The 23,935-nt window shown below is 42.7% G+C and overlaps 2 protein-coding genes across 4 annotated transcripts in view; one reads left to right on the top strand and one right to left on the bottom strand.

Annotated features, from left to right (window-relative positions):
- Positions 1-23,935, top strand: part of ANAPC11 (anaphase promoting complex subunit 11) — a 127,223-nt gene that overhangs the window by 92,747 nt on the left and 10,541 nt on the right. The gene's annotated exons all lie outside the window — the stretch shown is intronic.
- Positions 285-23,554, bottom strand: ARHGDIA (Rho GDP dissociation inhibitor alpha). 3 transcript variants are annotated; one of them, XM_083355408.1, is made up of 6 exons: positions 23,440-23,554; positions 5,169-5,379; positions 4,168-4,251; positions 2,678-2,754; positions 2,482-2,545; positions 285-1,874 (listed from the first exon to the last, which is right to left on the bottom strand). In XM_083355408.1, exons 2-6 carry the CDS (start codon positions 5,356-5,358, stop codon positions 1,675-1,677), a joined length of 615 nt encoding a protein of 204 aa, XP_083211534.1. In that variant the 5' UTR covers positions 5,359-5,379; positions 23,440-23,554; the 3' UTR covers positions 285-1,674. The 3 variants fall into 3 exon arrangements, with proteins under 3 accessions (XP_083211534.1, XP_083211535.1, XP_083211536.1); XM_083355409.1 differs by having other exon boundaries at positions 23,451-23,533; XM_083355410.1 differs by lacking the exon at positions 23,440-23,554 and adding an exon at positions 7,663-7,895.

Genomic DNA, 23,935 nt, shown 5'->3' with positions numbered 1-23,935 from the left:
TGGTGATATCTGTACAAATGTTAGGGTTTGTAGTGATTTGCAATTGTTTCTTAAGATGATGTAAGTTTACTTTTATATATTCAATTAATGAAATAATAAATTTTAAATCAACTGTAAAAATATACTTTAACTGCTGATTTTTCTACTTCCCATCCACTGTCTTTTCTCATTTTCTTCTTTTTCTATGTAATCATTTTTTCTCTAAATATTTTAAAATAAATTCATAAGCCCTCTTATTTCATAGCAGGATTGCAAGGAATCGAAAAAGGACACAGCAAAACACCCATGTTTCATGATTTTATTTTACAGTCAGAAAAGGGGAAGCCAATGATTTCAAATCTGTTAATCCAGATATAAGATATATAGATAAATCAATTTAACAAAAATCTTCTCTAAGGAAGGCTTAGGGGAAGGAATTGGGGCAGAGCGAGCAGTGAAGGAACCACACACACACACACACACACACACACACACACACACTTGGTCCCAGTTCTAGTATAACTTTGGAACTCACAATAGCCAGCTGAGCGACAAGGTGGTCAAGCTGGAACATGCCCACCTGACAAGCAGAGGAGACGCTCTGCAGACTTTCTAGTTCTGCCAGATTAATGGGATTTTGCTGGGGACAGTTGGACTGTTTGGGCGCCATGAAGAAAAATAATCTAATCAAGGCAATAATAAATACTGACAGGCCAGGCACATGATTTCAAAGGCAGACCAGACACATAAGGCATTCTCTGCTCTTGAATATTTGTCCATAACAAGCTCTTTCTTCAGATCAGGTGAGGAGCAGCTCAGCTAGGAAAATGCCCTAAAAACCGGAAATTACCCTGGGACTTTAGTGCTCTGCACCCATTTGGAGTGACAGAACAGAGAAATGGCAACGGTACTAGTAACGTCTATACCTACCAACAGGTCACCTCTCCCTAAATCAGATGCATGGGCTTCTCTGGGCACAGGGAGCCTAGAAGGATATTATTCTGAGCCATCTTTAAGCTCTTGCAAGTCCTCATTTCAGGAGGAGGTTTATCTGCCTAGAAGATGCAAACTGGGAGGAGGGGGATACATGAATGGGACCAGGAAACATACAAAAAAAAAGGGTAAGAAGTTTGGGCCCCTCCCTGGAGGATGCATGTTATGTTACAAACATTAAGGCATCATGGTTACAGGAAACGTATCACAAATGGAAAGGCAACCCACATCCCCCAAAGAGAAAATGTAGGCCGTGAACATGACTAAGCCTGGCAAGTGCCTGCCACCCCAACTGTTTCCAACCTGCATGGAATGATGATGACTCCTCGGCACCTCGCCCCTTGCTCGGAGACGGCAAGGGGTGTGTGTCTCCCAATCCTTTCCCCTACAGACAGAAATGTTGCTTGCTTCCCCTTTACCACCTGCCTGAAATGTATTGAAATGGGACAGCAGCAGACCTCTTACTCAAGGCCAGAGAGAGATAAGAAGCACTTCTGCCTCTACACTTGGGAGGCACAAGGCAGGTTTGGTCATGGTTACTGATTCTTGGGAGGAAATACATACAAGGCATTGAGCCAAAAGGTCTTCCTGGTGAGCTAAAAATGGGAAGGGAAGGTTGTCCAATGCCAGCACTTTGGTACAGGGAGGGGTTTCTACTGTAGCCACTGTCTGAAGAACTCTTGGGACTTGGCATTGAAAGGGCTAATCTTTCCATTCCTTCTTGATAGTCAGGTTCCACTCCCAGGAAAGGTGGTCCGTCTTATCATCATCTGTAAATTTAGATCGGATGTTGTAAGTGCCCCGGGCCAGCATGCCCTTAGGGGCTTCCTCTAGGGGGGTTAGAAACTCATATTCCTCAGCCCGGGGCCCATAGCTTCCAACCATATAGTCAGTCTTGTCAACTGGAAAGAGAAAAACAGCTGTAAGGCACGAGTCATTGGAAGGTATGCAGTGTGAGCTGTAGACAGGAGGTCAAAATGCAACTGACAGCTGGCTTATAAATGAATCCATGCTACCTATAATAAGAACAGCAGCAGAATTGAGCTTTATTTTGTACGTGCTCAAGCGTCCCGATTTCTTGCAAATCCAGCTTTATTCTGAAATCTAATACCCATTTTTGGCTATGGCCCATGCTTTCCTTCCTTTTACAGTGACAATTCCTTTGTCTTCTTCTAATTGGGTGAAGCAAATTCAGCTGAGAGAGAATGGCAAATATCAATGGATCTTCACATTGAAGAAAAGGTAAAGGTGTCAATGCATCTTTAATTGAAGGATCAATTGAAGAAAAACCAAAAGCCACCCAGGAGTAGTTGAGGGCTATGAGTTCTTTTTCTATTCCACATGTTTTTGGCCGCCATTCAAATATGAATTAATTTCCTCTCCATTAGGCAGGTACCAAGTTTCAACTCTACTTTGCAGCTCTTTTCAACGTAGGCTAGACACTATTTTGGGGAAAACGCAAAGCTACTTCTCTCCAAGCACAGCATAAACAACAGAATGGACACTTACTTTTTACTCCTTTCCTGGATGTGTGCTGAATGTACTTGAGCCCTGAAACAATCTCTTTCGTTACCTATAATGAGCAAGAATATATAAAATCAACACACGCTTTTTAGCCAAATGCCTTCCCTCAAAAATATATGCTGAATTATTCACAGACTGACCATTCTGACAGGCACTACAATAATTCAAAACGAGATCTTACCCGAAAAGAGATTTTTATCCGGTACTCTACACCTTCCTTCAGAACAAATGCCTGCTTCTTGAAACTCTCCAAATCACCTGAAAGGAGGAAATAGGAATTATTTCTCCCAGGAGATCCAAATCTGACAAGCAACCTGTGCAGTCACTTGTATGTGCAATATGAGCTTAAAAGCCTGGTTGTAGTCGCCATGGAAGTGAACCTTTAAGTCAGGAACACACTGTTCATGGGCACCAATATGAACCAGACAGGACACTAAATAGAAAGCTTACATTGCAACAAAGCAAAATATTTGCCTGTGTTGTACTTATTTGCAACAGCACTTTTTGTTCCCGCAAAGCTGGCACTGGAAAGTAAGACAGCATCCTGTTAGTCCCTTCTGCTCCTGTGGGAACTGCATTGGCTGCCGATTTGCTTCCCGGTCCAATCCAAGATGCTGGTTCTCACCTTCAAAGCCGTGACCTCTCGTCTAGACTACTGTAATGCTCTCTACATGGGGCTGCCCTTGAGGTCCACCTGGAGACTCCAACTGGTGCAGAATGCAGCCGCGCGAGTTGTCTTGGGAGTTTCCCGATACTCCCATGTTACACCTTTGCTCCGCGAGCTGCATTGGCTACCGGTTGCTCTCCGGGTGAGGTTCAAGGTGTTAGTTATGACTTACAAAGTCCTTCATGGCATGGGTCTGGATTACCTACGGCAACACCTGCGGCCGGCGTCAACTTCCCTCCATCCAGTGCGCTCCCACAGAGAGGGCCTCCTCAGGGTGCCTCCGATCAAAGAATGCCGATTGGTGACCCCCAGGGGGAGAGCGTTCTCTGTGGGTGCGCCAGACCTTTGGAACCGCTTACCGGTTGAGCTCCGGATGGCCCCCGACCTTCGCTCCTTCTGGTGCGATCTCAAAACATTCTTTTTCGAACAAGCTGACCTGGTCTGACGGGATGGGGTTGGGTTTTTAAAACTAGTTTTAACTTTAATATGTATTGATTTTATGGGCATGATGTTTAATGGCTTTTTAATTGTTGTATTCGGTTTTTATTGTGTATTGCCCTGTTCACCGCCCTGAGTCCTTCGGGAGAAGGGCGGTATAGAAATCAAATTATTAAATTAAATTAAATTACATGGCTTGAAACCAGGTTATCTCAAGGACTGATTTTTCCCAATTAAAACAGGGAGGCAGAAACTACTACAGGTCCCCTCTGCTACGGAAGGTCCATCTGGTGGGACTAAGCTAAGGCCTTTGCTTAAGCTTTACAGAATAGATAAAATGTGACTTCCAGAAGAATAGCCACCATTATTTGGGGGGGGGGGGGTGTTGCTGCAACAGGTTAAGCACCTTGGGGCATCCTCATGATTTACCAATTTATTGATGGTAAATTGGACTAAAGTTTGTTTTATGCATCTACTAAAGTTATCCAGAAACCTGTATATAATACATGTATTTGTCTTTAAGATGCCCCAAGTGTTTGTCCTATTTTTTGATCCAACCCACTTACCTGTCAGATCCAACTCCAAGGGGCCAGGAGCAGTTGGACAAATCAAAGTCAGTTTTGTTACCACCACATTCGGACTAGAAGGGTCTGCAATAGAAGAGAAAATATATCTCAGATAAAACATCAAAACTTGTCTGCCATTCCTGCAGTGTAACGGAAGTGTATGCCTAGAAACTTTGGTCTTCTTTTAAGAGCTTTCTAGTCCTCAGCACTACAACTACAAACACTTATACAAACCTCCCCCAATCTGATACTCGCCAGATGTTTGAAAATGTATTAGTTATGTGTTGTTGTTTTTTCTTAACCTGACATTGCTGGTTTTAGGATTTGCAATGTAACTGGTGAATGCCAGCCTTTCGGAACTTTTCCAGTCATCTGGCAAAGCATATGAAAGAGACGGAGATAAGAATGATGGGAAAACAAGGGTGCCAGCTTGCACAAAGAGCAGAGCGACAGAAAATGCCTTACTGGTTTCATACTGCAGCAGAGTGACAAGCCCACAGTAGGAAAGCAGATGGCTGATCTTAGCCAGGCACTCTGAAACCTTCCCAGAGTCATAAGTGACCTCCACTTGCTACACTTTCTGAAATTGACAAGGCTCTCTCAGCCAACAGAAAAGACTTGACCCACAGGGTTAACTCTTTCTTCTAAGTATTGTTGCAAGATCATATAAAATGAAGGCTTCATGCAGCCCACAAGTTTGAAGCCACTATGGCAAGCCAAAATTTCCTCGATTGTGGTTTGTTCTACAACCTCAAATTGTGAGCTCACCACGGCATATATAAATTATATGCTAGGTTGACATAATTTGATGAGCTACACACCATATTGCAGCTAAGAGTAGTATATGAACCCAAAGATAGGAACATAAAACTATCCAATACTTGGCATAGGCCAGATGATGGAACATTCTGGTTTCTGAGGCTAAGAGAGGTGTCCAAAGTTGTCCCTTTTAATGCTCCCACACACTCCTCAATGAAAGAATGTGTTTCTCAGGAACTCACCAGCAGTAATGGCAACATTTCCCAGTAGGGCTTCCTTATATTTGCGTAGACTTTCATCATCTTTGTCCAGTTCCTGGATTTCCTGGATGCTCTTTTGGGCCGGGGGCTTGTAGTTGACGGAGTGCTCATCCTCCTCATTTTCAGCTGCAATCTGGGCCAGCTGCTCAGGGGTGGGCTCTTGCTCAGCCATCTCTGCAACGATGTCCTATGTCTGAGGGAGGTACACAAGGACATTCATTAGTACCTTGGGGACTGCAACAGTTTTGTCTGCTTCTCATCTGGAAAAATATTGGCTTAAAAGTTTAAAAAACTGGCCACACTGATAGACAAGGTTCAGATTCCTCTTTGAGAAGCAGAAAACAGTAGATTCCTACCCAAAGCACTGCCTTCAACAGACAGAGAGCATAGCATTTGCACTGTGCCCTCCATCAGTAAGATTTTCATGTAGGATATAGATTCTGCCCTTCAAGGGAAGCCCAATTAAGCAATGTGTCAACACTGCTAACATCGGATGTTGTTGCTTTGACAACAGATGGAAATGCAGCCATTTTTCTGTATTGCTTTTAGAGTTAGTTGATGCTGGGATGTGGATGAGAGTCCAGCTAGTCATAATAACAACTCAGCCGTAGGAACCCAAGGTCATTGGGCCCAGAGTTGATAAGACTTTTGGCCGGCTGGAGATCTCCCGTGCTTCAAGCTAATTGGGGAATGTGATTTATGACTGTTTATTGGAGAAGGGAATTGTGCTTTGTTACTTTGTGTCCAGGGGAGGGGAATTTAGTTTTTGGTTTCGACTATGTAGTGCCAATACTTTGTTTCCTAAATAAAAGATTCTTTAAGGAAAACAATGCCTCGAAGTTCTTTTGAAGGGTTTCGTCTGTCGGAACCATGACACAATGTCCACTGCTGTCTTCTAGCCTCCAATGAAATACATTAGTTTATTGCTGGCAAGTAGTACCCCATATAAGTTGATCACCCCACAAAACTGCAGAGTCAGCAGCTGCCTTTGGTGGTGGTGGGGGAGATGGAGATGTCAAATGAAGTCAATTGCAGATTGCCAAGATCAGCTTAAACAGCTCTTTCATTTGTGGGAAGGAGGAGTAAATAAATTTCCAAGAACTTTCTAAACAATTAATAAAAAGCAACAAAGCAGGTGGCAAAAGTAACCATAGATAATGCTTATAATCTGAGGGAGTTATTTCACACATTCTCAAGTCTCCTGTTAACTGCATAAAGCTGCAAGAAGAGCTTTCACTACTTCCTTTTGCATCTTTCTCAGACTCCATCTGACAAGCATGCAAAGATCAGAAAAAGAAAAGTTATGTCATCCAACACTTAGCAAATACTGGAACCCAGTCAGAGTAATTTACATCTGTGATGCACTGAACTGCCTAGATGTGAACCTGCTGCTCCTAAAGTACACACTTATTTGCATCGCACAGTAAAGACAGGAAGATTTTTTTTATTATTATTATTTTAATTCCATTTATATCCCGCCCTTCTCCGAAGACTCAGGGCGGCTTACAAGCTTAGCAGTAACTCACCCTGAGTAAGCCGCCTTAGATGAGGCAGAGTGGACCCACAAGTTGCTTTGCCCCAGAACTTTACAAAGAGAAAGTAATGAAGGGATGCTAAAACAATTCTCTTAAACTAGGGAGAAGCAACTTCTCTGCTCTTAGGAGCAAAGGTAAAATTTTGAGAGCTAGTTGTGTGTGATTCCACAAAATGGCTGTCATGAGGAACTTGTCTGTTCACAATATGGCTGCCAGAGCATATATGGAAGTCCCTAAATACCAAATACCAAAACTAGTGAAGGTACATTTCATTATCATTCTCCCCAAAATGTTCTTTATCATCTCTACTTATTTCAATCCTATTCTTCCCCAAGCAGGCAGACATGCTTCCAACCTAGCACAAAACTGTAGTTACAGTGTCCACTTTTTTTAATCTTTCAAGAGAGCTTAGGGGGCCTATGCGGGATACAGCCAACTTACATTTAAAAAAAACAGTAAAAGAGGGTTTTTTTCCAGGCATCGGAAGGGCTCCATTCCTGTATTCATAGGAACAGGGATAGTAAACTATCAACTCAGTCTACCGATGCATTTATTTCAAAATATTACAATTCCCAGCCCAAAATGGTCATGTTGAAAAGTATGAAAACTATGGGAACAAGGCCAAAGGATACATCCTCAGGAATGCAGCTGCAAACTGGGGAAGACCAGCTCTCTAAGGTTTCAGGTGATAAACTAGAGTTGCTGAAGGCTGAATCTAGGCCTTCAAAACAGGTACTTTATTACAGCTACAGTCCATAGATGTTCTTCTGTATGTAAAGCTCTGATGTCCTGGGAACATCTATAGCAGACTAATCACGAATCAGTGTTTCGCCCGAATTGGCTTAACACAGGAAGCTCATAGGAAAAGGCAGCAATTGCACGTGTTATACTTGGATGTACAATTCAATAGTTCTCAAATGTGGCAAATGTAAACAATTTACCTTCAGGTAGAGTCCGAGATAGAAATGCACCGCATTATGGACTCAGTCAGGAAATTGAACTGCTTGTTTAAATACTTCTTTAGAACAGAAATAGCAAATGCCACTCCTGAACACCGCACGGAAACATTTTTTTTAGTGAAAAGAAGAAATATGTGTACTCAAATATGAAGCACTGCATCATCTATAAATGGGAAAATGCAATTAGCCACAGGGAACAAATCTGTAGTTTCCACCAAAGAGCAGTTGAGCTTCCTGAAAGTAGAACAGACAGGCAAGTGACAGAGAAGCCAAAATGGGGCCTTGAGAGCAGTACCCCACTCTCTCATCACATATGCCTACGTACAATATGGCAACCAACCGTCTCCACATCTTTTACACCTGGCTTTTTAAAGAGGGCACCTAGGTCCCAGTTTTTCACAAATACATCTTTCAAGATTATTTCAGCCATTTATTCTTGTTTGTGTTCTCTGACAGGATTAGTTATGTGCAAACCATACGCTGGTCACCCCCTATGAGCATCAGGCATGCATAATATACCACTACAATTTTATGTTAAGCAAAAACGCTGGGATACGTTAGGCCCTCTCACCTTTCATTTACAGGAGGAGGACAGAGAATGAGGAAAATAAACAAAAGAAGGGGTTTCTCAGACAATGGAAAGGAACAGCTTCTTTCCTGTGGGGAAAGAAAGCCGGTAGATTTAAAACCACTTCCTTCGATGAATCATTTCAGCCAAAGTATATGTCCATTCCAAGGAAAACCGGATACAGTATATTCTACTCTTGGACGTTTTTTGTATCCAAGCCAAGGAAACCCCATTTATCTTAGACTTAGAGCACTGTATCCTGTAAAGACTGTGCTATGAGCGGTATCTTCTGTCTTTGGAACAGCAACGGGAAAGACTAAATGAAGAACTACAGAATCTATGGTTTTGGAGACGGAAAGTTTGACAAGGAAGCACCTCTGCTATCCGAAAGGCTACTCAAAATCCTCAGCTGCTCCATCTTCTCAAGCCTTCGCCAATGTGCAGGGCACCCTGAAGAAAAGCTCCAGAAAGACGGTAGCATTGCTAAGCAGAGCCGACGGCTTTCAAGACGATGGGTATAAAACGATGTAGCTGACCATTACATCACTGCAAGCAGCACACCCTCCCTTCAAGTCAGGAAGTTGGCTCCTATCCCAAGGGTGGGTCCACATGCCTTTAACATTACTGAAGACTTGCTACAAGTGGCACAACTCAGCTGCTTTCCCGTCTAAGCTAGGCTGAAGCCTTCCTGATCCTGTTCCATTTTCAACTCAGTCAAGGGGAAAGGAAGCCTAAGCTGGCCAAAAGATAATGTAGTTCTTACTCCAAATATATTGTGCTTTGATACTCAAGTTTGTGCTGCAAAATTCACCAATGCTCTTTCTCCACCAAACTTTCTAAAAGCTATCAAGGATTTTTGCAGACCCACGGCATTGTGAAAATTTCATATATTTACGTATGATACACACACACACACACACACACACACACAGTAATCACCTATCTCTGAGCCCCATCCTGGGATCCATATGCGAATTATGCTTAAAAAAATCACTTCAGGATGAAAATCTTACAACTTGTAAGACATCCTAGGAGCTTAGTATGTCAAAACACGAGCCGCACGCAGTAAGGGTCAAAATAGTAAGTGTAAGAGGAACGATTTATAAATAGGCAATGGCTTCCTAGCAGCACTGTCAGAAAATCACAATGTTTTCTTCTGACATTCCTTAGGCCCAAAAGCTAATCCTCTAAAGACTGCTGAAATGCAACAAGCTGTTTTGATGGCCAAGCTTCCCAGGCAGAGCCTGACTCCTCAACACAGGAAAAAGAACTATCCTAGAGGGATTTACAGCTGCTTTTCTTCTAGAAACATATGGATGTTTGTTTGCAGGAACCAATATTGCCTTAATAGTGTCAGGAATAAGCAAAGAGGCCCAGGGATCTGTGCGCAATCGATAAAGCGAGGCACTGTGACTCCGGGGGTCAGGTACTGCCTCTTGGACCATCAGATCATAGATACCACGCCCACCTTAACAGAGGAAGGCTGTAGTTTGCCAGAACATCTGAACTTCCTCCTCCTCCCCCTCCTAACAGTTTGCTAGCTTCAGTGGAATAAAAATGCCTACAAGGAACAAAAGCCTTTTATCTGTAATTTTCAGGTGTAGCCAAATACCTCCAGATTCATTTAAATTACATTCTCGGATGCCCTGCCCAGAAAACTCACAAGGAGAGAGGTACTAAGAAACAGCTAGGAAAGTACTCCACGATTACTTTAACTTTTCATCTCTTTAAAATTAGAAAAAGTAAATAGAGAATAAAGCTGCCAACTTTTGCAAACTTGAAGTCCCAATATCTTTAAAGTAGTAAAATAGTGATCCAGTTTTGCTCACCACATTACAAAAAAGATGTAGAGACTTTGGAAAAAGTGAAAATAAGATTAAAGGCCTGGAGACTAAAACATATGAAGAACGATTGCAGGATTTGGAAATGGACAGTCTAGAGCAGAGGCCCCCAACCTTTTGGGGCACCAGGGATTGATTACGTGGAGAGAAGTTTTTCTGCGGATCGGAGGGGCCGTGGTTTTGTGTGTTCCCTGCATCCCATGGATGGGGCTTTGCTTGTTTGTGCGGCCCGGTTGCTGGCATGCCCCAGCCCAGTACTGGTCCACGGACTGGGGGTTGGGGACCCTTGGTCTAGAAAAAAGGACTAGGGGAGACATGATAGCAGTATTTCAGTATTTGAGGGGCTGCCATAAAGAAGAGAGGATCAACTTATTTTCCAAAGCACCAGAAGGCAAGACAAGAAACAACGGATGGAAACTAATCAAGGAGAGAAGCAACCTGGAATTAAGGAGAAATTTCCTGACAGTTAGAACAATTAACCAGTGGAACAGCTTGCCTCCAGGCATTGTGGATGCTTCATCATTCAAGGTTTTTAAGAAGAGACTGGACAGCAACTTGTCTGAAATGATATAGGGTCTCCTGCTTGAGCAGGGGGCTGGACTAGAAGACCTCCAAGGTCCCTTCCAGCTTGATTCTGATTGAGTACAAAGTAGATATTATGGCAAGAGAAAAGAACTGAAAGAAGTTATATCCCATGGTTCAAGGCTTTTAAGAAGCTCTAAAATCAAACAAAGTAGGGTGTTTACACAGAAAAAAGCCTCAGATTGGAAAACCCAGTAGATATCCCATAATAATAATAATAATAATAATAATAATAATAATAATAATAATAATAACAACAACAACAACAACACCATCAAACATCCACATCTGCCTATCCCAGGTCCTTGGTAAGGACTTGATAGGTAGACAAAAATGCCAAATCCAGTCTGAACATCTGGCTGACTGTGCGATGATTATATTATTATTATTATTATTATTATTATTATTATTATTATTGTTGTTGTTGTTGTTGTTGTTGTTGTTATTATTATTACTGATGTTTGAAGGGTCCTTGGAGGTCATCTAGTCCAACCCCCTGCTCAGGCAGGAAACCCTATACCATTTCGGACAAATATTGTTAGTCTATTCAGTAAGGGAAATTGCTGTACTGCAGCACTGAAAAAGGCTAAAGTATCATGATAGACACATGCAGCAGCACCCTTATGGAGCATATCCAGTTTGCAGGTATGTATCTATGGCAAGTATAAATCACAACAATATATGACAGTATTCTTAATACATCTGATTTTTGCATATGAGAACTTTAAACTAAAATGAAATTGGCAAAAAGAATGACTTTTACATAAATATATTGCTATACTTTTATTAAGCCAACAAATTATACAATATGATTTGCGAATCTCTGAATTTCCAAAAAATTACTGCCAAGTAACCAGATTAAAAAAAAACAAATTTAAAATTGAGGGAAGGGGAAAAAATAAATCTGGCTGGCATTAACACAACAGGTGTACCAAGATGGATACAATCTTGGTAAATATGCCAACTGAGATATTTATTTAGCTTGGTTGGCTTATTTAAGAGGGCATCATCTTAAATAAGTCAAATGCAGAAGGGGTATTACGTTGAACAAAGAATCTTCCCAAAAATAATATTTATTAAAAACCCAGATATTTTAAAGAGAAAAGCTTTCACAGTTAACTTGAATTTGCAATCCTTGTTAAAACAATGGAATGGCTAAATGCCTATACAGTAGTTTCAGATCCTCCAAAGCACAACCAAGTTGTCTAATACTATGTTTCTTTTTTGGCTTGATTGGTAAGTATTAGAATATGAGACGGGACCGGAAAAGGAAGAAGAGTCAGAAAAGGATGACTGTGATAACTTCTAGGGATACTGAGAATACTTCAAATACCAATATAGACCAACACGTTTTTTAGGAACATCTTATCCTAAATATCCCCTTCATGGATTACTGCCCTGTCGTGGCGAAGGGGCTTGCGTAATTCAATGAAGCTATGAGCTATGCCGTGCAGAGCCACCCAAGACGGAAAGGTCATAGCAGAGAGTTCTGACAAAACGTGATCCACTGGAGAAGGAAATGGCAACCCACTCCAGTATCTTTGCCATGAAAACCCCATGGACAGTACCAAAAGGCAAAAAGATATGACGCTGGAAGATGAGCCCCTCAGGTCGGAAGGCGTCCAATATGCTACTGGAGAAGAGCAGAGGGCTAGTACTAGTACCGCCAGAAAGAATGAAGCGACTGGGCCAAAGCCGAAAGGACGCTCAGCTGTGGATGTATCTGGTGGTGAAAGGAAAGTCTGATGCTGTAAAGATTTTTTCTCCATAGGAACCTGGAATGTAAGATCCATGAATCAAGGAAAGCTGGACGTGGTCAAACCGACATCTTAGGTATCAGCGAACTAAAATGGACAGGAATGGGTGAATTTAATTCAGATGACCATCAGGTATACTACTGCGGGCAAGAATCCCTCAGAAGAAGTGGAGTAGCCTTCATAGTCAATAAAAGAGTAGGAAAAGCAATACTGGGATACAATCCTCAAAATGACAGAATGATCTCAGTTCGAATCCAAGGCAAACCATTCAATATCACAGTAGTCCAAGTCTATGCCCCAACCACCGGTGCTGAAGAGGATGAAATTGACCGGTTCTACGAAGCCCTACAGCACCTTATAGAACTAACACCCAAAAATGATGTCCTTATCATCATGGGGGATTGGAATGCTAAAGTAGGAAGCCAAAAGATAACCGGAATAACAGGCAAGTTTGGCCTTGGAGTACAAAATGAAGCAGGGCACAGGCTGATAGAATTTTGTCAAGAGAATATGATGGTCATAGCAAACGCTCTTTTCCAACAACCCAAGAGACGGCTCTACACATGGACATCACCAGACGGTCAACACAGAAATCAGATTGACTGGACTTCCGGTGGCGACGCGACGTCGAAAGACAGCCGTTTTCGGGCTGCCCGCTCCGCAGCTGTGTTTTTCCATCGTAAACAGCGCCAATCAGCTGTTTAGATGGATTTGAAGCCCCCTCCTCGGGAGAAGAGGAGGGGGTGAGGCCCCAGGTAGGGGTTGAGCTCTCTTGGGCCGCCTGAGCTGAGAGCTAGGGCGGCTGAAAGATGAGCCCCCCCGAAGCCTGGGTTGCTCCGAGCTGCGCAGCGCCTCTGCTCTGGGATTCTTGGAGCAGAGCCAGGCGTTAGCAACCACCCCTGCCAAAAGGAAATACTTTTGATTATCAAGATGCAGGCAGAGCGGTACAGGAAGTCAAGGTGCAGTGGACTCTTTATCTTTACTCTCTAGCTCAATGGATTTTATAGCTTTAAAGTGAAAGTGCGTAATAAGTGAAAGTGGGGGAAGATGGCGGCTAAAACTTCTAAAGCTCTTCGGAATGCGGGGTCTTCCCTGGTGCAAGAGACCTCACTGCAAGCTTTGCTTCCTGCTGCATCTCCTCCGGTATTGACGCTTAAGGATTTACAAGATGCTCTTGGAAAGCACGCACAACTGATGTCTGATATGATGGATGAAAAGTTGAAAAAGCTGGAGGAGAAATTGGAGAAGAAAATGGAGGAGAAAATGGAGAAATTGGAGAAGAAGATGGAAGAGAAGCTGAGAGCAATGAGGGTGGACATTTTGTCTATGGTTGAATCCGTAGCTGAATGTGTGCTACAGCTGGATATAAAAGTGGAGGATCTCAGTCAAAAGAACTCTATATTAGAAGCAAAGGTATTAGAAAATGAAAATATAAGGGATAAAATGGACGAAGAATTGAGCCTTGTTCAGTATAATCAGATGCAGAATGCTATTAGAATTAGGGGTTTAAAGGAGAATGGTAAAGAAGATCTAAAGCAGCTGATTTCTGAGGCTCTGGAAGGGATACTGGGCCAGTCAGCATCTGAAATTGAGGGAAATATGGACAAAGTTTTTCGTGTAAATTCATGGATTGCAAGACAGAGGAAGTTACCAGAGATGTGGTGGTCTATTTTACAAAGAGAGTAATTAGAGATGAAGTCATTCAAGCTGCTTATGATACTAATTTGGTAGTGGCTGAGCAAGAAGTTTTGGTTTTAAAAGAGATTCCTCCAAAGATCTTAAGGAGAAGGAAAGATTTTGCATTTCTAGTACAGGAACTTAAGAAACGTGATATTAAGTTCAGATGGGAGATTCCAGTTGGGTTGGTGACAACGCACGAAGGTAAAAGACATCGTTTGGTTACTGTGGCTCAGGCACGTGATTTTTATAGTAATGTGTTAAAAGCAACCCCCCTATCATTTTTGGAAGCTGCAAAAGGATACGGTGTGGGAAAGTTTCAAGGTGTTGCAGATAGGCAGACAGTGGACAATGGTGTTGGAGGGGATCAAGCTACAGTCTCATCGGTTGCTGCAGGAGGCCAGAAGATGACGCGTGCCGCCCTAAGAAGAGCGAGACGAGAGCAAGAGCAAGACCAGCAGAAAGTTATGGAATCTTCAAAGTGTGCTTACAATGAAGATGTAGGAGGAGAGCGGTCTAAAGAAGTTTTGGGGGTCATGACAGAGGTGCTCCAAAAGTTTTGGGGCGTTAAGATTGCTGATTAAATTTTTAGATTAGAATGTCAATGGAGTAAAATTATTATAGTGGAGAAAGAAAGTTTTTTTTTCTTTTTTTTTAATATTTTATACAATTTAAGATTGATGTTATTTGCTTGCTAGAAAAGTATATTAGGGTTATGGACTTAAAGTATGTGTTGAACTAAGAGTGGGTATGTAAACTCCTAATTAACAACAAGTTGTCTTAGAGATTGCCTAATTTTTTTATATATATATACTCTTTTTATTTGAACTTTTATTTGAACTTAAGGATGATTTGGAACTGTGAGACATTTGGCGTGATATATGCAAGAACTATTTTTGACTATAGTTTAGTTTGGTTGGAGATTATTAAGATTAATAGAGATAAGCGCTTTTGGTGCGTAACAGAATTCGTTTGGAAATTAGAGAAAGGTGGGAGAATGCAAATAGCAGGTGAAAGTTTTTTTTTCTTTTCTCAATTTATTTTGAGTAAAGATCTTTTTCTGTTTTCCTCTTTTTCTTTTCTACTTTATTTGTAATATTAATATTGTTTGTACTCATTTTATATGAGCTAGAGAGAGATAGAATTTATAGTTTATTGTTGATAATATAGGGGTGTTTATGTTTGTTTTTTGATTTTATGCCCTGTATTTAGCTCTGGGAAGTCGGGGGGGGGGAGTGGGGGAGAGGGATAGGGGTGGGGGAGGGGGGGATTAAAGTCAAAATGTATTGTAAAACTTTTTAAATAAAAAAAAAGAAATCAGATTGACTATATGCTCTGCAGCCAAAGATGAAGAAGCTCTATACCACAGGTCGGCAACCTGCGGCTCCGGAGCCGCATGCGGCTCTTTGAGCCATCTCTTGCGGCTCCCAGCCGCCCGGTGCGCGCGCACCTCTTCCAACGGGCAGTGGTGCGCGCGCACCTCTCCAAATGGAGAGTGGCACCGCCCGTTTGGAGAGGTGCACGCGCACCTCCCCGAATGGGCGGAGGTGCGCGCGCACCTCCCCAAACCTTTGGAGAGGTGCGCGCATACCTCCGCGCGAATGGGCAGCGGTGCCGCTCTTTGAGGAAGCTGCCGCGGCCCGTCTGCGAAGCTGCCGCTTTCGGCAGCTTCGCAGACGGGCCGCGGCAGCTTCCTCAAAGAGCGGCGCCCCTGCCCATTCCGAGAGGTGCGCGCGCACCTCTCCGAACGACCGGAGTTGCGCGCGCACCTCCCCAAACCTTTGGGGAGGTGCGCGCGTACCTCCGCGCGAACGGGCAGCGGTGCCGCTCTTTCAGGAAGCTGCCGCGGCCCGTCTGTGAAGCTTTCGGCAGCTTCCTCAAAGAGCGGCGCCGCTGCCCCTTCGCACGGAGGTACGCGCGCACCTCCCCAAAGGTTTGGGGAGGTGCGTGCGCAACTCCGGTCGTTCGGAGAGGTGCGCGCGCACCTCTCCGAGTGGGCAGGGGCGCCTCTCTTTTTGAGGAAGCTGCCACGGCCCGTCTGCGAAGCTGCCGAAAGCGGCAGCTTCACAGACGGGCCGCGGCAGCTTCCTCAAAGAGCGGCACCGCTGCCCATTCGCGCGGAGGTACGCGCGCACCTCCGGTCGTTCGGAGAGGTGCGCGCGCACCTCTCGGAATGGGCAGGGGCGCCGCTCTTTGAGGAAGCTGCCACGGCCCATCTGCAAAGCTGCCGAAAGCGGCAGCTTTGCAGACGGGCCGTCGCCGTCGGGCAACCGGGAACCGGTTCCATCTCATTTTTAAAAAAATGGCAGCCGCGTGCGTCCGCGCATGCGCAAAAAACCTTTTTGCGCATGCGCGTGCATGGACACACGCACGCGGCTCCCTCTTTTTTTAATTTGTGATGGAACCGGTTCCCAGTGGCTCTTTTTCTTTTTTAGGTTGCCGACCCCTGCTCTATACAGTCAGTAAAAACAAGACCAGGAGCTGACTGTGGCTCAGACCATGAGATTCTCATTGCAAAGTTTAGGCTTAAACTGAAGAAAGTAGGGAAAAGCACTAGGCCACTCAGGTATGAATTAAATCATATCCCTGTTGAATATACAGTAGAGGTGACAAATAGATTTAAGGAATTAGATCTGATAGAGTGCCTGAAGAACTATGGACAGAGGTTTGCAACATAGTACAAGAGGTAGCAAGTAAAACCATCCCAAAGAAAAAGAAATGCAAGAAAGCAAAATGGCTGTCTGAGGAAGCTTTGAAAATAGCTGAGGAAAGGAGGAAAGCGAAAGGCAAGGGAGAAAAAAGAAAGATACGCCCAATTGAATGCAGAATTCCAGAGAATAGCTAGAAGAGATAAGAATGCCTTCTTAAATGAACAGTGCAAAAAAATAGAAGAAAACAATAGAATAGGGAGGACCAGAGATCTTTTCAAGAAAATTGGAGAGATGAAGGGAACGTTTCATGCAAAAATGGGCATGATAAAGGACCAAAATGGCAGGGACCTAACAGAGGCAGAAGAGATTAAGAAGAGGTGGCAAAATTACACAGAAGAACTATACGAAAATACGCTTAACGTCCCTGATAATCACAATGAGGTGGTCACTGACCTCGAGCCAGACATCCTAGAATGTGAAGTGAAGTGGGCCTTAGAAAAACTGAGCAACAACAAAGCTAGTGGAGGTGACAGTATTCCAGCTGAGCTATTCAAAATCTTAAAAGACATGCAGTAAAAGTGCTACACTCAATTTGCCAGCAAATTTGGAAAACTCAACAGTGGCCACAGGATTGGAAAAGATCAGTTTACATTCCAATTCCAAAGAAAGGCAGTGCCAAAGAATGTTCAAACTACTGCATCATTTCACATGCTAGTAAAGTTATGCTTAAAATCCTGCAAGCTAGACTCCAGCAGTATGTGGATCAAGAACTACCAGAAGTACAGGCAGGATTTCGAAGAGGCAGAGGAACTAGAGATCAAATTGCTAACATACGTTGGATCATGGAGAAAGCTAGAGAGTTCCAGAAAAACATCTGCTTTTGCTTCATTGACAAGTGGCAAGTTCTTAAAGAGATGGGCGTACCAGACCATCTTATTTGTCTCTTGAGAAACCTATATGCGGGCCAAGAAGCAACAGTGAGAACTGGATACGGAACCACTGATTGGTTCAAAATTGGGAAAGGAGTCCGGCAAGGCTGTATACTGTCGCCCTGCCTATTTAACTTATATGCAGAGCACATCATGAGAAAGGCAGGGCTAGATGAATCAAAAGTTGGAATTAAGATTGCCGGGGGAAATATTAACAACCTAAGATATGCAGATGATACCACTCTAATGGCAGAAAGTGAAGAAGAACTAAAGAGCCTCTTGTTGCGGGTGAAGAAGGAGAGTGCAAATGTTGGCTTGAAACTTAACATTAAGAAAACCAAGATCATGGCATCCGGCCCTCTCAATTCCTGGCAAATAGATGGGGAAGAAATGGAGGTAGTGACAGATTTTATTTTCCTGGGCTCCAAGATAACTGCAGATGGGGACTGTAGCCAAGAAATTAAAAGACACTTGCTCCTTGGGAGAAAAGCCATGGCAAATCTAGACAGCACACTAAAAAGCAGAGACATCACCCTGTCAACAAAAGTGCGTATAGTCAAGGCTATGGTCTTCCCAGTTGCAATGTATGGCAGTGAAAGCTGGACCATAAGAAAGGCTGAGCGCCAAAGAATTGAGGCCTTTGAACTATGGTGCTGGAGAAGACTCCTGCGAGTCCCTTGGACTGCAAGGCGATCAAACCGGTCAGTCCTAGAGGAGATCAACCCTGACTGCTCTTTAGAAGGCCAGATCCTGAAGCTAAAACTCAAATACTTTGGCCACCTAATGAGAAGGAAGGACTCACTGGAGAAGAGCCTAATGGTGGGAAAGATTGAGGGCAATAGAAGAAGGGGACGACAGAGAATGAGGTGGCTGGGTGGAGTCACTGAAGCAGTAGGGGTGAGCTTAAATGGACTCCAGAAGATGGTAGAGGACAGGAAGGCCTGGAGGAACATTGTCCATAGGGTCGCGATGGGTCGGACACAACTTCGCAGCTAACAACAACAATCCTAAATATAGCTAGAGGAGCCAGTTTGAAATGTGTACCCTTAAAACCAAAAATGAAGAGCTGTTTCAACATTAATATAGCTATTAAAGATATAACCCCCAAAGTAGACAATGGAATCTCAAAGCTGAAGCTGAATCTAAAGTTTTAAGGTGGCTCCAAATGTAGATTAGGAAGTCAAAACACAAGAAAGTTGACCCGTACACCACCTTTCTCCATTTTAAACGAGCATCTCTTTATATTCTGGGCAGCAATAAATGCTTCTCTTGTTAATTGGAAATATTTTTATAGAGGAAAACGATATTGTAAAATACAGTCCTTTTAACTCTTGTCCTCAACGCCCAGGATCCACTCCTTGAGGACTGTGGCAATAGAGAAAACCTGAGCACTCTATTTATAGCTTGCCCTAATCCAAGGGTGTCAAACTGCCAGCCTGAGGGCCAGATGCATCATAGCGAAACCGTGCCCACCCCATTGCCAGCAATGGCAAAAAAGTCACGATATGTTGCGACATGTCACATGACATTGTGAGTTTGATACCCCTGCCCTAATTAATCTAGTTTAAACAAATTTTCTACTCTTTGGAGACTTCTAAAACAAAGGAGAAGCTAAATGGTAGCAAACTCTCAAAAACCTTTTCTCAGAAAACAGAAATTGACTTAATCTGATTATATAACCCTCAGAGGGAAAAATTCAGTGATGTAAAACAGAGGGCTTTGCTGCCAGGAAAATCTGCAGCAGAGAAACTAGAAGCTTTTTACACAAATGGTTCTCAACATTCAACCATTAATTTACTTGGGTTTCAGTCAATGAATTGGAAATATGAGGGGGATCCTTGATGCTCAGCTTGGTTGTTTTCTTACAGATGTTTCATTACTCAACTGGTAACCTCAAACTGGTTCCATTATCCAACAGAAACATCGTAGCAAATATTGACCAGAGTAAAAACAAGTCGTTTCAGGAATCTTCTCTTTTATTAGAAATAAAGGTAAAGGTAAAGGTTCCCCCGCACATGCGTGCTAGTCGTTTCCAACTCTAGGGGCTGGTGCTCATCTCCGTTTCAAAGCCGAAGAGCCAGTGCTTGTCCGAGGATGTCTCCGTGGTCATGTGGCCGGCATGACTAGACGCCAAAGGCGCACGGAACGCTGTTACCTTCCCACCATAGTGGTCCCTATTTTTCTACTTGCATTTTTACGTGCTTTCGAACTGCTAGGTTGGAAATACTACACTGCTAATTCCAAGTATCAGAAAGACAGAAAATACTGGGCTAAAAGTTATAAGCCACTCAAGAGTTGCTTAGATGAGATGTGCAAATCAAACAAATACAAAATCAAGTAATGATACAAACAACAAACATAATACAATATAAATAAAATTAATAATAGTAGTAAAGGTTGTGTGCTTGCAGTATGGAATGCTGGAAGGAAACAAGAATCTTTACAGAAGGGTGGCACAACACTAGCAGATTAAGAAAATCACAATCAGGCAATTCGGTAGACTAAATGACCTTTTGGGACAGTGGCTGTTGTCAATGCCAATACCATCTATTATATCGGACCAATGCAATCCTTTTCTCTCAAAGTATCTAAATCACTATTATCTGCAATCTACTAAACCAGAGGTCTTCAAACCCGGCCCTTTTATGACTCATGGACTTCAACTCCCAGAATTCTGGGAGTTGAAGTCCATGAGTCATAAAAGGGCCGAGTTTGAAGACCCCTGCACTAAACTATGCTAGGCTGAAAGCGCTGCACTTCACATCACACCCAACAGCCACTAATGTATTTCCACAACCTGACAAAATAGTAACACTATTTCTTCATTAGCATTTTTTTTCTAATCAGGAGGTTTTTCAATATTTTCATTCTTTTTCAAGGAAGAATGGTTAAGTCAAGAACCAAGCTTTTGCCCCATCAAATTTATCTCTGCAGTGTTTCACCAACATCAAGACTGGGCAGATGTCTGCTCCTTTAAATAAACACAGGATGAACAGCCTTGCCCAAAGGGTACCAAATCAACAGAGAAGGGATGGATATGGTTGCTGTGTGCCTAGGCCCTAGAAGAACATTTTTATCCTCATTAAATCCACAATGTATCCACATACGTTTTTATCCTCATTACTGCCAAACAATGATGAGACAAAACACTCCTTCAGATGCTTTGTATTCAGGTCTATTCAGGGAAGGGTTTTGTTTTATTTTTAAACCTAAAAAGTTGTCAAAGTAATGTGTATGTGTTAGTAATGTATACAAGCAGTTTGTCAAGACAAAATCTCACCTACATTCATCATCTCTGCTACTGGTAAATCTTACAACAAATTATCACCATCATTGTAGGCAATGTGTAAAAGTACCCAATTGCCAACTTAGCTCTACACAGAAATCAGAACAGACCACATGTTCCTTAAAATGATTTGATTTTTATTTGCGCCATTAAATCTGATGCCAAAAGATGCCAAAACCCTGAAATATATGACAATTACTTTTATTTAGTTGTCATAATGGTAAAACCAAGAATAGCTATTATTTATTATTGTTCTTTTTAGTGAATTTTAAATAAACATTGCTGATAAACTTCGTGAATTTGTGTCGCATAATATTCCAGTCTTAACTTGTGTAACAGTGAATTCTAATATTACAATTTTATGAAAAGCTTCCTCCTTAATCTATAAACTATAGTATGCCGATAATAATAGATGCCTGTAGGCTTCTACGTTTGCCAAAATTACCTAAATCTATTCATTATGCTAGATAAAAAGCTCAATAAAAGATCCACATAGTTACTGAGCAGGCAGCAATATAACTATTACTGTTCTGGGCCCAGATAAAACTAATAGTTAAAATTTATTGGTCATTAAGTTTCCATAAGCCTTTTATTCTCTTTTTCCAAAGAGCTGGAAAATATTACTATCCTTCATAATAAAACCATTTAATAATTACCCAGTTCTAATTTTTCCCACTTCTGGTAATAGAAGTTTATTTCATATGACAAACAGAATAGGTAAAAGTAGCAAAATATCCAGTGTTTCTGTAATATTATGAATCATCACATATACTTTTATTTTTTAAAAGAGGGTATTTATTTGTCTGACTGGCAATCATTCTGAAATGCATTTATTTTAAACCTAGAAACATGAAAATATATGGGCTATGATATCCTGTTCATGCCAAAGTTCCCTTTTCTTAACCTGATATTTAGATATTATCTGCTGGTTCAAACTAAGCTTAATCCATGTAGTCTATCTTATTTTCAGACAATTTTCTTTCAAAAGGCACTATGAAAACTTCATTCAAAAACCATCAATTTCGTCATAACAAAATAATACTAGTTACTGAAGGCTTTACAGAAGCTGTTCAAAAATAAAGCAAATGTGAAAGATGAATCCACAGTTATAACTAGCAATATATATTGAATCTTTCATAGCTAAATGTGTTGTCTATTTTGAGAAGTTTATAACTGTAGCAGGTAGCAATACAGAAATTATATAAATGCACACACATCCTAAATATAGTCAAATTAACATTTTTGTCCTACTAATGTAATAGTTTTCTTAACCCAACATACGTAAAATAAACATGTGAAAATAGAATCCCCATCCAGTGATGCATATTAGATGGGATGGAAAATACAGTGCAGGATCACTGTACAATATGGGTTCAGTGGTACAATGTTACAGGTAGTCCTTATTTAGTGACAATGATGCAAGGATTGGTCACAAAGTTACTTTTTTATTTAGGACCTTCACAGGTCTGTAAGGCAAAGGAAAACTGAAATAAGATAATAATCACAGCCACAGTTTCACTTAGCCACTGTTTCACTTAACAACCAAGTTGCTGCAATTATAGTTGCTAAACAAGGGCTACCAGTAGCAGATTCAGGTAATGAAACTCTAACTACATTTAGAGTGAGCTATGTATCCTATGGTTACCGTAAGATAAAAGAAACAGTGTCCATGATAACCTGAACTACAAGTCAACTGACTATATTTAAGGCCAGCAGGCTGTGAAATTCTAATTCATCTACTTATGTGACAGTTTTGTGTAAACCAGGAAAACTGAACCACAATTAATCATGGGTGACCATTTGCACAAATAAAGCCATAGAGATTATTACCCAACAGATTGCAGAGAAAATAACTTTGAAGAGGAGATAAAAATGGGTAGAAGATTCCTTCAGCATTGATAGTGACCTACACTGAGCATTTAACTAACACGCGAAATGCTAGGAGAGAAGCTATGAGTGACCCCAGCAGTGAGAATGAATTGGGGGGGAAAAATGCTCCCAAAAAGTTAACAGATCCAAAGTCCACATCGGGCGGAGCGGAAACTCAGCTATTCACGGCGCTCTACAAAGTGAAAGCAAGGGATCTTTCGGACGGCTACCGAGAGCTACCAGACAACGGCGTCTGAAGACACGGACCGCCTATAGCAGCGTTTCCCAACCTTAGGAACTTGAAGATGCGTGGACTTCAACTCCCAGAATTCCCCAGCCAGCATAGCTGGCTGGGGAATTCTGGGAGTTGAAGTCCACGCATCTTCAAGTTCCTAAGGTTGGGAAACGCTGGCCTATAGCGCAAGCCTACGGACTGCACGCGAATCTCCTGCAGGGAAAATCGAACAGGAAGAGGTAACCGCGGAAGCGCCAACCGGGGAAGGCCGACGGACCACCGCTGGGGAAGCGAGGGAGGGAACCCCCGCCGGACAACAGGCACCGGCTCGGCCCAACCCTCCACCGAAGCAAATGCAGCCTACCCAGCACGTGCCTCCTCTGCGCGCTCCTAGTGCTCCGCCGCCCACGGTGACAAACGCCGCCCGCCACCGCCCAGATCTACCCCGCGCGCGCACCTCCGCACTTCCGTGTTACTGACCCAACGTCACTTCCTTTCAAGAGCAAGCGGTGGGCTTTCTTTCCGCGGCTCTTCTTCGCCTTCCTCCCGAAACGTCACTTCCCTTCGATGAGCCCGCCCTTGGCTCCCTAAGCCAAGGCGGGGAAAAGGAAACCAAACGCGTGAGGAAAGACCATAGAGAATGTGCGCTACGGCTAGAGCCTCCTTGTGACGCCTGCTTTTGGGGAGAGAAAGGCGGGGTGGGGTAGGGGAGGAGGAAGAATCGCTCTCACCTCGCCCGGTAGCCATCTTGGGGTGGTATTGGCGGACTTTCGGTTCCTGATGAGGAGCGAGAGGGATCAGGCGCTCCTATTGTGTGGGAAGAGAGCAGGAGGTCCCCAAATAAAGCGCGAGGTCTATAA

The sequence above is a fragment of the Vipera ursinii genome (genome assembly GCF_947247035.1).
Source record: "Vipera ursinii genome assembly, chromosome: 2".
Taxonomy (NCBI): Eukaryota; Metazoa; Chordata; class Lepidosauria; order Squamata; family Viperidae; genus Vipera; species Vipera ursinii.
This window is presented reverse-complemented; position numbering and strand designations above follow the sequence as displayed.

What these genes read in the sequence shown, in the direction of transcription:
- ARHGDIA (XM_083355408.1), bottom strand. Translation starts at nt 5,358, where the DNA reads ATGGCTGAGCAAGAGCCCACCCCTGAGCAGCTGGCCCAGATTGCAGCT. An exon ending in AAATGTTGCCATTACTGCTG is followed by an intron (nt 4,252 to 5,168) that starts GTGAGTTCCTGA and finishes CTTCTATTGCAG; the next exon opens with ACCCTTCTAGTCCGAATGTG. An exon ending in CTTGGAGTTGGATCTGACAG is followed by an intron (nt 2,755 to 4,167) that starts GTAAGTGGGTTG and finishes TCCTCCTTTCAG; the next exon opens with GTGATTTGGAGAGTTTCAAG.